This window comes from Rhyacophila brunnea, unplaced genomic scaffold (genome assembly GCF_057557595.1).
Source record: "Rhyacophila brunnea isolate RB1 unplaced genomic scaffold, BYU_Rbru_1.0 scaffold_9, whole genome shotgun sequence".
Classification (NCBI taxonomy): domain Eukaryota; kingdom Metazoa; phylum Arthropoda; class Insecta; order Trichoptera; family Rhyacophilidae; genus Rhyacophila; species Rhyacophila brunnea.
Genome location: NW_028233361.1, coordinates 4972309 through 4985958, shown reverse-complemented (window position 1 = coordinate 4985958; position 13650 = coordinate 4972309). Strand labels below are relative to the sequence as shown.

The following is a 13650-nucleotide window of genomic DNA, read 5'->3' as shown; positions in this document are numbered from 1 at the left end:
TTACGCCTGTTTTTTCTGCACATTGTAGAATAATATTCGTTATATCCTCCGCGTTGGATAGGGAAACGGTTTCGTTCTCATCTAAGAAAGCCGATAGTGCATTTTTGAGTTCATTTTGGAATTCAGTATTGTTCTGCAGGTATACGCGAGCATTTGACTTCTTCTGCAGTTTGGATCTTTCTGATTTGACGTTCAATCTTATCTTACATCTCACCATCCGGTGATCACTGCCGGTGTTAAACTGATTGATCACCTTACAGTTTAAAAATGTATATTTTCTGTCAGTGAGGATGTAATCGATTTCGCTGGTCCTTCCTGTCGGGCTTCTCCACGTCCATTTACGTGTAGGTTTATGTTGAAAAAAGGAATTCATGATGTGAAGATTGTTGGTTTCAGCAAACTCCACAAGCATGTCCCCTCTACCATCCCTTGAGCCATGTCCGAAATGTCCGACCGCTACGTCATCTCTTTGGTATGATCCAATACGTGCATTGAAATCTCCCATTATGATGTTGAAGTGGCATTTACTTTTATTTTTCAAGGATGTTATTTCCTCGTAAAACTCTTCCACTTTTTCATCAGGATAGCTCTGTGTCGGAGCATATACTTGCAAAATCTGAATGCGGTACCTAGCATTGATTTTAAGTATCACGCTTGCGACCCTGTCAGAAATGCAGTTGAACTCGACTATGCGGTCCCTCCAGGCTTTGTTGACAACAAATCCAACACCGCTCGTGCGTCCTTCATCGGTTCCTTTGGAGTACAGCACATGTCCGCTTTGTAAAGTAATAATACTCTCACCTTTACGCCTTACTTCGCTGAGTCCGACAACATCCCAGTGGATATTCCGGAGCTCTTCTTGAAACTCTACAAGTTTGGCATCGCTGGACAATGTTCTTGCGTTATATGTAGCAATGGTCATCTGTTGGCAGCCTTTTCCGGGTCTCCGGGGATTTTTAGCACCCTCTGCCTTCCTTCGCTGATCGCTGCCGTGATCAGTATCAGGTTGGCCTCCGGAGAATGAGGGCCGGGTTCTAGAAGTTTTTGTTTTCATATGAAGGTTTTGGACATAACACACCACGCTGTCCAGTTATATATACGTGCGTTACTATGGAAATCAAAATGACATTTCAGTATTCTATATTTGTTTGTTTGTTGCAAAATAACAAAAAAATGATTTGTTGACAATTGCCTTATTTGTCCTAAATTATTAATACCTACATGAATTGTCAAGTTTATATGATTCAACAGAAAGTTTAAAAAAAGTGGTATATAAAAAGTTCTTTTTATCTTGTAATTATTTCACATTTTTTTTGAGTTTTCTTTGATTATCTTGGAATATGCTTTTTTCGACTTAGGTATCTTATAATAATCAGTGATTCAATTATATTATGTTTAAATTTAATTGATTGTGGGCGTCACTGGTCGATCGCTTTACTCCGATCGGGGTAGCTTTTCGTATTGTTTAAGTTTTGATGTAAAAAAAACCAGTCGAGTGATTTTAAATACGTGCGGATTTATCGGCCCTCCATCCTTAGAAAACGGCCCAGTCTGATTTTGGCAGCCATAACAATCGCCTTTCTTCAATGGCCGCGAAATAATAATTTATTATAAAATGTAGGGATCAGCGCCGCAGGAAACATTTCCGCTATTTCAAAAGGGCGCCCGAGTCTTATTAAAAACAAACCTTCGCCGTTTTCAATGTATTGTTAGGCACGGGAAATGGAAAATTGATAACGGAGCGATAATATCAATGTATAGAATATTATTCCTCGATAATTTTGCGTCAGATTCAATTGTACATTATCCAACGTATTTATTTAATATACATACAATAATTGATATATACAATAATACATACAATAAATGTATAAATTCATGGTAAAGTTTGAATTCCACTCTGACTTGGTATGGACAATTTAAAGGTATCTCAATAGAGATTTTATTATGCGTTGGTATTGTTATCAAATCATTTAGCTGTTGATATATATACGGCAACTTGACTGGAATGACAAAGGGATCCCCATAAATGGAGAATACTTGTGTCATCTGCGCTTTGCCGATGACATAGTAATTTTCTCGCAAGACTCAGAAGACCTCCAAAACAGAATGCAGGAACTCGCTGAAGTAAGCAACAGAGTAGGCTTGAAAATAAATGTATCAAAGATGAAAGTCATGTTCAACTGCTTTGCGGGCCAAAAAAGATCCTGATCAATGGCACTCAGCTCGAACAGGTGAAAAGCTACATCTATCTGGGACAACAAGTGTCTATAGATGGATGTATATTTGATGAAATTGTTCGCAGAGTAAAGCTAGGCTGGAGTGCTTTTGGCCGCCTGAATAATGTCTGTTAAAGTGACCTTTCACTGTGCCTAAAGCGCAAAGTGTTCAAGCAGTGTGTGCTTCCCGTAATCACATATGCGTGTGAAACATGGACACTGAGTAAAAGAGAGATCCAGAAACTTAGAGTAGCACAACGTGGTATGGAGAGGTGCATGCTAGGCATAACGTGAAAGGACAAAGAAGGAATAAGTGGATAAGGAAGCAGACAAGGGTTTGCGATGTAATAGAATTCATTAAAAGGGCTGGAGACATAGCTCAAAGAAGAGACAATCGTTGAAAAAATTTAGTGATCCAGTGGTATACAAGAGGTACAAACCGTTCGCAAGGAGGTAGAGGCCGCTGGATCGATGAAATGATAAAGTTCTGCGGAAGTACGTAGTAACGCAACGCACAGGACCAGTTTGAAGTGGGAGCAGCTTGAAGAGGCCTTCATTCAGTAGTGGATAGATTTAGGCTGATGATGATAATGTATATGGCTAAATATACCTACTGCTGGATGAAGTTCTCTGCCATCTCTCCCTACTTTTCTCGGTCCCTAGTTCTTCTACGGAAATTAGTGGGTTCATTAAACCAGCGGATTTTAAGGCTGCTCACAGGTTGTTTAGTGCCCTTTGGGTACCATTGTATGACTGAATTAGTTGAGCGGTTGATCACTTGTCGAACAATATTTCATAAACTTTGCCTACTTTTATCTGGCTAATTTTAATGTGAGCTTAGATGTACATTATTTTTTATGCTCTTAATATAATTAGTTTCTTATAAAATATATATATAAATACATAAAATGGCCACAAGGTCTCAATTATAAATTTAAATAGTTAAAAAAATCTTTATCAAAAAATGTTTTTTTAATTGATTTAAGACGAAAATAGTCCTCCATCCGGCTTTATCTTAACTATCCTACACGTAGAAAATCATACAGCCTTACAGTGTTATTAATAATTGTTGTTGCAATACGTATAATTCCATACGAATACAATTTTCTCACTCAAATGGAAGTGAGTCGCCTAGACTCATAACTCACATTTTGCAATTTTGTCATTTTTGAGTTAAATATACCGTATATAAAGAAACCTACTTGGCTATCAAAAGTCACATTAAATCATGTGAAAATCGTTGACAAAGTTGACTGTTCCTGTCATAACTTACATTTTTCAATGGATAAGTTCTGTCATCAAGGCCTTTCTAACCAATCTGGCAGCTCTATTTCTCATAGTGTGCTGTGTGTCTGTAGCCTTATGAGTATTATATATATATTTTAAAAATAATGTAAATCGACTCTTCATTCATTACTTTTCACAGGGAGTTCAATACTTTTTATCTAATTACAAAAAACAGTGCTCTGCTGGTTTTTTGCGATTATCTAAAAACTCGATTTTTGGAATATGTGAGTTACTCTAGTCCAGGAGTGGGCAAACTGCGGCCTGCCGGATATTTTTTTGCGGCCCGCCATCATTAATTGTACTTCTGATTACGAATAACTTTTTTATAATTTTTCAAAAATATTGTCAATAGATTAAAATTTTAAGAATTTGTTGTTTCGTAAATGTATTATATCAATACGTCTTCGTTGTGTCTCGTCTCATATTATGTAACCACTATTTTCTACGTTGAACATCGTCACACATTTAAATACTTTTAACTCCGCGTTGCAAGGGAAAAAATATATGCCTATGATATGATAAAATGTTGAATGGATTTTAATTAAAACTCAAGTTATTCCAATATCGAATAACAACGTGGACCACTTTGAAGTTGCTGAATATATCAGAATATAAATTTGAAGAATATGGTAAAATTATTAAAGCTCTGAATGACGATTTTTCACAAAGATTTGGTGACTTCCGAAAAATTGAGACAAGTTTAGCAATAGTACGTGATCCATTTTCAATAGATATTGATTGTGTACCGACATAGCTACAATTTGAGATTATTGATCTGCATTGTGACACTGATTTAAGAGAATTGCATCGTCGTGAAAAAATCTCCAAATTTTACAATGCCCTTAATTCAGACAAATTCGACCAATTTAAAGATGCAAGAAAAATGTTCGTTATTTTTGGATCAACCTATGTGAACAAACATTTTCGATCATGAACCTAAGTAAAAATTCTTTACCATCAAATATCTCCGATGTCCATTTACAAGCAGTTTTGAGAATATCAACTACAAAATTAACACCTGAATTTAAAAAAATGTTATAAAATGTACAAAAGTTTCATTTTTCTCATTAATTTTTTTTGTAATGTTTATTTTTCGTGATAATAAATAGTGTATATCTAAAATGGTATTTTACTTGCGGCCCGCCGATAATTTTGAATTCTTGAATTTGGCCCTCCATCCAAAAAGTTTGCCCCCCCCTGGTTTAGTCAACACAAGTGATTAAAAGATCAAAATTAATGAAATTATTAATAACATGGTGCAAAAAACGAACAATTAAAATTATCATTTATCCCAGTGTGTGTTATATATTAATAATTATTTTATTGTTATCATTCATATACTTACTTTCTTTACAATGTTGTTGTGAACATCTTAAATTTATATTTCGTAATTTGGATAAATAAATGCAATAAATAATTCTTTAATAAACCATTTATTTTATCTAATGAATAATTCACAAGATTTTGAGAATGTAACATTCCATATATTGAACATACATTCTCAAAATCTGGTGAATTATTCATTGAATACAAAGAAATAGTTTATTATTTTAAAATTGTTAGCAAGTTCAAGTAGACGTTATAACTAAAATATTTTCGAGAGCCGGGCGTCAGTTAGTAATTAAGGTAATTAATATTCCTTGATGTAATACACAAAAACCGATAGTCAATAATAACGTAATTTGATAAGCATTTCGTGTATAGAAGTCTCGTAGCGTAATTTGTTAATGCACAGATTGAAGCGACACCAATGGTTATACGGGTTCAAATCCCGACGAGGTTCGTATTTTTTTCAAATATGATTTTTTGTAGTGGGTATAATATATATCTGAGGTGTTTTCAAGTTATGTATGTTCAATTAATTTTTTATTTAAAGGGCAGTAAGAAGAAGTATAAATTATTTCTAATATTTCTAATATCTAATATTTAAATAGATTATTTCTTATTCAATTTATCATTGTAAATATAGTCGTTGAACCTATTCATACGCTTCAAGTAATATGTAATTGTAGTAAACGTTCCATGTCAGCTACGTTATCTTGCATTGTACCGTCTTTGGAAAATATGTTAAATAAGTACTCTAAATATTTTTATTCAAAACAAATATAGCAGCAGTATAAAACTGTGTTGTGTAAAATTTAGAGCGGAATCTATTATAGTTTCGTCTAACAAAGTGCATATTGGACAGTTGCGGAAAATACGCGAAGAAGGAAATATAAGAATCTATTATAAAAGTGGAAAAGCTGAGCGGAGGAGCATCCGTAGCTGTCAAAAGACGACACAAATCACAAGCATCAAAGAAAGTCAGACTATAAAAAAATGTAGCTCGACCAGTGTGCCTTGAAGCGTATAAGCTTGTCGGTAGTCGTTTGATATAGTAAACAAATACAGATTGTTAACAACATGATGTATCTCTCATTTGAAGATTGTATTAAAACATTAACATACATATTTTTGAAAACACTTCTGAGAAAAATCTTTTTAAAAAAGGTAACTGCGCATCTATTCTACACACACGACTGCTATCAGCAGCTATCGAATGTAGTTTTTCAAATGTTTATATCGAAGTATTATAATTGTTACAATAAGTTAACCGTCTAAACCAGTGCTCTGCAACCTTTTCTCACCCACGGCACACCACACGTAAAACAATTTATACCCAAAATATGGACCCCACATTCTGAAGAGGATCCCAAGCCAGGATTTTTGTTGCCCCCCCCTACCTATCACTAAAGTTAAAGACAGTGTGATACTTTAAAATATCGTTTTTCAAATGGTGTTCGAGGTAAAATTAATGCTATTGATTGCATGTTTAGCGATTTTTTGTATTTACATCCAATTGAATTACGGATAGTTGTCGGGTTAAAAATAATTTTATTATTTGTCGAGTATTGACATAATAATAATAAATTGTATCCTACAATCGCATGCTTTAAAATATTAATACCAGGGCGACTTTTTTTTACCATGAAAGCAAATTTATAATTTGTGGTTATCACAGTTATCTGGTTGACCTGCCACGCCAGCCCCCCCTGAGCCTCGGCCGACAGGCTAAAGCCCTGTCAGCTCCCCCCTTGTGGAGACCATGCACCAAAATTACATTAATTTATGTTTTTTTATTTGATGAATAATTAAATATACAAACAAGATAACACACGACGAAGAACTATTTATTAATTTAATATTTACTAATTTAAAATTTGGTAAAAGAAAAGATAAATAGTCTTGTTATTTATGTCTCAGAATTTTCAAACTATCATCTCATATTGGTTCATGTATAGTCTCTCCGGCATATCATCCTGACATACAGTTTTGATTCGTCTCTGTACACACAGCCCGCGCCATTCTTCGGAATGTTTCCTGCATATTAGAGAAGGTGAAACATCAAAAAGTCCTCACAGCCATTCCGACCCGCTCTACGGAACAGTTTTTTTTTTGTATACTGAAGTCTTCTTACATCTTTTGCGAGATAAGACAAAGTATGATTAAGCTATCTATTACACGCTGTCGTGGGTAAGTAAAAATCGAAATTTTATACACAACAAATATCTATTTCACATTATGAATCAACCATCTTTTAACAAAAGTAGATCTTTAATAATTATTTAAGAACATACATAATTTTTGAAAACACTTCTGAGAAAATATATTAAAACCAATAGAAAATATTTTTTTTTTTGAAAAAAGTAAGGCACCCTACAGGAATCGAACCTGCATCTCTCGGGTTTCACGCCCACGCGCATATATCACTTATGCTAAAGGTACCATACTTAATTACGACAAATTTTAACTAATGGCTCCTATAACACTCTAAAGCGTTAACTAAATTGAGCTACTATTGGCTATCGGCTTTTTGTATTTTAAATCAAAGTAGGTATTACCTTAATTACATTACTAACCGACGTCACGGATCACTCTAAGATATTTTAGAGTTGTAGCTTCCTCGAACTTGCTAATAATTTTTAATTAATTACTTTATTTTTATTCAACGAATAATTACAAGATTTAAGAATGTAACATTCTAATTATTGAACAATCATAATTTTTGAAAGCACTTCTGAGAAAATATATTAAAACCAATATAAAAAAACTTTTTTTGAAAAAAGTAAGACACCACAGGAATCGAACCTGTGTTGTATCTCTCGAGTTTCGCGTCCACGCACATAGACCACTATGCTAAAGGTACCATACTTAAAATACAAAAGCCGATAGCAAATAGTAGCTCGATTTAGAAAACACTTCAGAGAGTTATTATAAGAGCCATTAGCTAAAATTTGTCGTAATTAAAGAATGATACATTCTTAAATATTGTGAATTATTCGTCGAATAAAAAAAGTAGGTGGGTAATTAAAAATATTTAGGAATCAAAAACATTGAACGAATAAAAAGTACCACGATTTTTCGTGTTACAGCACGTTTCAAATATTGTTCAATCGATAACCATAGACAATATAATATTCTTGAATTAGTAGAAATGAATATTGTTTTGTGTATAAAAAGTTTTAATGAAGACCTACTGTTGAAAACTTGAATATTTAATTAATTACATACCATTATTTGCAAGTTGGCGTAATTAATTATTAATTGAAATAATATTAATTATTTCAAAAAAAAAACTTTTTTATTGCTTATATAAGAAATGTTTTTATTTCAGTGTTGCCTTGGCAAATAATTTCCAAAAAACAACGTCATGGAATAAAACTTTGATACAATACAATACAATGAATTATTATCTTGTGTAGTAACGGTTCAAATTTACATATAGGTATACAGTAATATTTAAATACTACATCTTCTCTATTCTTCTATAAGGCACAGAGTCATTGAATTTTATTCAAGAAAATAGTATCAAAATAAATGCTTTCGATATGTGATGTAACCGGAGAATTCTGAGGGTATTATAGAAATAAAGAATACCCAACGATGTAGTACGTACTCTAAAGGAATAGATTATCAAACCAAGACATTTAACTAAATTGTGAGGAAACGAAAACTTAATATCATTTACGCTTATCATTTCATCTCTATTTAGGGTAGCGACAGGTTAAAAAAAATGATCTAAATCATCACTGACGCCGGATAACAGATATGAAAAAAAGATGATGGTATTATTCGTTGGTTATAAAACAAAACATTAATGTGAAACCAATAAACATAATACCGTATGATAATAATACAGGGTTTCTTTGTAATCGAGATCTTAGCCTGGATTATGTAAGGTTCACTTGTATGGTTTTCCAATTGTTTTTAATGTCAAAGAATCTTGGAAACTACACCAGCGCATCTATTCTATACACAAAACTGCTTTCGGCCTACTACGGCAGCTATTTAGCGTAGGAAAATATTGAAGTATTAGCACTTATTGTAACAATTACACTAAGTTAGCCGTCTAAGCCGTCAATATCTTGCTCTGAAATTTATCATAGCCAAGAGAGATGCTGTTAAAACATAGCACGTATTGTAACAATTACAACTAACGTATGGTAATTGTTACAATAAGTGCTAATATTTCGATACTTTCCTATCCTAGATAGCTGTTGTAGCCGCCAAAAGCAGTCTTATGTATAGAATAGATGCTCAGAAACTATTACAAATAGTTAGATCCTTAAAATTTCTTTTAAACTGACATGATGGGATATGTTAATATCTTCGAATGAATGACAAAAGACCGATAAGTTTTGCGTGATTTTGAAACCAGAAAATTTGGCCACATTATAAAAAGAAAAAAGTACAACATTAATTAAATGATTATCCAAATAAAGATCATCTATAAAAATAGCAGAGGACGAGGGTGCATTTCGTGGCTTACAGGCTTCTGAGATTTCCACCAAATGATTAAAAAAGTATGGCTATGATGGCGGGTGACATCATGGGACAAAGATAAAAAAACGAATTGAAGATCTTATATTAATTGGTTGACTTAATGTGATTTCTCTCACTCCATTTGGATAGCGGTCCTTGGTGTGTTGACTACTTTAATCCCTGTGTGTATTATAATTTCCACGTTATACGCTTGAACTCTTCAGACACGCGTTGAACATTATGATACTTATACATTTAAGAAACTGTATCATTCAAGGATTTTACTATGCACAGGGGGTGAATATGGCACGTAATTTAGTTTAATAATTCAAAGGTGTTATGACTCTCTACTTCAGACAGGTGAGTGCTACTTCAAGAGAGCGAATTATCAGAGAGTAAGTATATTATATTTTAATCATTTCAAATCAAGTCTTAGAATGTAGAAACTCATAAAGCTTATGATATCTAAGGCAATGAAAACATAGCACATACTTCTGCTTGATGTTATCACAGCCGTTAAAGATATATGGCATTTTGTAAAGAGAGCTTCCTATTCCAATGGGAATGACTGGATTGGCAATCACCTCAATGCGGAGTATCTGGAACTCACGGCTGTATTCTTAAAGCCAAATACCGCTTATTCGACGCTTGCATTTTTACGTTGGTACTATACGATAGGAAATCATGATACGTTATGAAGGCTCAGAGTAACCGTATACTGAGCTTCGAAAACAGATGTTTGTGACGGATACTGGGTTTGCGTATGACATTAAGAAACACGAGAAGTTAAGAGAGCAAACCAAGCAGTCTCTAATTACGATGAGAGTGAAGAAGCGACGTTGGACCTGGCTCGGTCACGTGCTGTGGACGTCTGAAGAGAACGTCAACCTGACTTGCCTGTTCTTCAGATTAAATGGATTTTGACGTCATTGAAAACTGCTAAATACCATCTAAAGGGTGTATAAGGGATGCCGGCATGACCTGGAATGACGTAAAAAAACTGGCGAGCGACAGGGATTCTTGGAGGCGCCGTATAGTGTCCATATGCTCCAACTAAGGGGTGGACACGACTGAAGAAAAAGAAGATATATATATATATAAAGTCCTTTGCAGATAAGTTGAAAACTGACAAATAAACACGACTCAACAAAATGACCATCCATACAATCTAGATACCTATGAAAATTATATGGATATTTAGTTTTCATCAGAATTTCATATATAATAATGATAATAATAATAAAAGTTTATATAATATACTAAAAACATATTGTGTACAACATAACAAATTATTAATTCAAGAAGTCCCCAACATTTAAAGAAAATATAAAACCAAGATTAATTTTATAAATATTTAAAAAAACATCACTGAAAATGTGTATCTACGGTATCTAAGGGGCAGATTATTTAGTAGTATTGCAGCCCTTGTTATTGGTACCTGATAAGCCTGCCACGAGAAACCCGTTTTGATGCATACAAGTTCATGGCTGCGACCACGTAGATATGTTACGGGTACATACAGGGAGGTCAAAATGTTTTGAATACAGATCTGACCTGCGAGCTTTTAGATAATGAAATGCGAGCTTTTTGTCAATAAAGCTAATCAAAAGATTGTTGGAAATGAATACTCTTAATCGATAGAGGCAAAAGATGTACAGTACACTATCAGTAATCCGCCACTCGATTATCCGAAAACTATTATAATTCGCCGTTATTTTTACTAGTTGAAAGCACAAAATTAAGCTCTATAATACGCCGGTATTCGATTGTCAAATTCAGTAGTCCGCCGCGTACAAACAACGCAAATGAAACGGGTTTATTTTGGAAACTTTTCTTTGTAAAACGTACATTCATCGCGAAGAAAATAATGTACCAGGGAGGAAAGTGCCCAAGGACCGCATCGCTTATGCCCAATATATGTGCTCCAATGTCATAGGGAAAGCCAGAAATCCTAAGCCATCCAAGAATATCTGCCTCACTGGGTGTCAAGTGATTTACTGTTTATTATTTAGTTAATAAGTTTAGTTATATGTATAATTTAGTAAATACTTTTTTTTGATTATACAACCATAATTTTCTAGTACAAATTTCTCAAAAAAACTATTTTTACGAAATACCTGTTTCAATTTTTACCATATTTTGTATGTATGCACTATAATCCGCCGCTTTCACTAATCGAACAATTGTCTGATTTATGGGGTGGCGGAATACTGAGAGAGCACTGTATACATATTACAAGGAAATCAGAGGATTTCTTGGGATATATCAGCAATGAGAAGGATTTAGAGAGCCAATAAGTCAAGAGAGTTAATAGTTACTATTAGAGAATCCAATCCCGAGCAAAATTTTTGATCCCGGGATTTCGGGGTTACAATTTGACAATCTTGGGATTGGCATCTTTTTCATAGTTAATATAATTTTTTTATATATACAAATAACATTGATAAAATCGGTCAAAAATAAATCTACTATAATTTATACTATTTAAGTTTAGGACATTTATTGTTAATATTGTGTACGTTCAATCTTGTAAATACATAAGTTTAATGGAGTAAATAATATTGTAACACAAATTTAATAATAATGTGAATTTAATATGAGATTCCTGTTTCTGATAGTAAAGACTTAATGAATGGGTTAGCGAGATTAAAAATAGTAAAGAAAATCATGGTGTATGGCTTTTCCGCTTCATAAATCTAATTAGTCAGCCAAATATGAAACTGCCGTAAAACGTATGAGATCATGGTGGAATTACTTTGTTAAAAGTGCGAAATATTGTTTTTTTCCAATCTTCGTCATTTTTATTAATTTATATGAAAAAATAAAATGAAACGGCAACTTACACATTGGTAATAAATAAATCAAACTTTATTCAAACTCAGTTTATTTCTAATTTGTTATTAAAAGAATTTTTTTTTGTAGTTATATTTTCGTTTTTATTTTATTTTCCATAAACATTGATAAAAAAAATCAATCCCGAAAGCTTCGGGATTATGTTTACCAATCCCGGGATTCATAGGTATCGAAAATAGCTCGGGATCTCGGGATTCGAATCCTTAGTTACTATCATGTGGATTGTGGAAAACGGCTGTAGGTATATTTCGGTCATATTATTCGCAATGTAAAGCAAAATGCATCGAATTTCTTGATATAGGTAGCAAATAATGATTCAATTAACATGGATTATTAAAAATTTATAGTAGAACTATAATATCTTGGATTCGATTTCATAGTGCTGTATGTAGAGTGACGGAGTATAAGAGGGTTGGGGGAGGGTAGATTTTCACCTGAAAGTGCGGGAGGTCCGTAGTTCCCCAGATCATCGTTATGATGTCCATAGCTAAGATATAATGGAAAGGCTATAAAAGATTACTTATGCCCATGGTATCATAGTAAAGTTGATAGAGCGCCCGTCTCTGAAACCGTGAGTGCAGATTGCGATCCCGATGTCAATGTGTATTTGATCCAGGGCAATATGTAGAGCGATTCTATTCTTCATAAAAAAACTGTTAATATAATTTCTAAATCATGAAAGTCTATATGTAATTATTTCATTATTATAACGGTTTCATAAATAGTGTTAAATCAATAAGGAAAAAAAAACATATGTAATACAGTGAAGACATTTAAATACAAGTACTGAATAAAAAATATAGACTCACCATATAACACAGCCAGGAAAACAAGAATGAATAATGTCAATTTTATCTCACAAAAACACATTTTAAACTATATATTTTAGTTTTGATGTATTGTATTGTCTGTATTAAGATTTTGATTTATTATGCCTCGAACAGCCACCATCATTAATACACTTTTACCACAAATCATATAATTTCATCTTTTAAAAGATATTGGTAGATACATGTATTGTTGTTGTTTAGACTGCATATTATAAAGAAAAAAATATAGATATATTGAAATCTAATTTAATATTTTTTGATAACGACTGAACAGGTTAAAATTGTGTTATTTTTCAGTAATTAGTATTTTAACTGATTATTAACTGGGTGGAAAGCTTATCGAAGAATGTATGACAAGTATCAAAATTTTTGTTATTTATTAAGAGTTTTATACCGGAATCTAGAATTTAGGAATGTGCCTAATGTATAAAATAATAGTATCATATTTCTCAGTCTCCCTATAAAATTGGTTTATAATTCTTTCACTATTTTTTAGTTTTTATAAGAAAAATGTCTTACGTAGATATGTTAAATTATTATTTCCACAATTAATAATTAATTAAGTCATCCAAATGTCTTCTTAAATTGTTAATTTTTTTTTTCATGCGTAGACATTTATGTTTGTGTTGAATGCTTATTATTTCTTGAATATAGCACAG

The 13650-nt window shown here is 32.9% G+C and overlaps 1 protein-coding gene across 1 annotated transcript in view; it reads right to left on the bottom strand.

Annotated features, from left to right (window-relative positions):
- Nucleotides 1-13193, bottom strand: part of LOC147063178 (uncharacterized) — a 51723-nt gene extending 38530 nt beyond the window's left edge. Inside the window, exon 1 of the mRNA XM_085960012.1 lies at nt 12971-13193. Within this exon, the coding sequence (XP_085816138.1) occupies nt 12971-13031 (61 nt within the window). The 5' untranslated portion in view covers nt 13032-13193. The remainder of the gene's footprint in view (nt 1-12970) is intronic.
- Nucleotides 13194-13650: the final 457 nt, after the last annotated feature.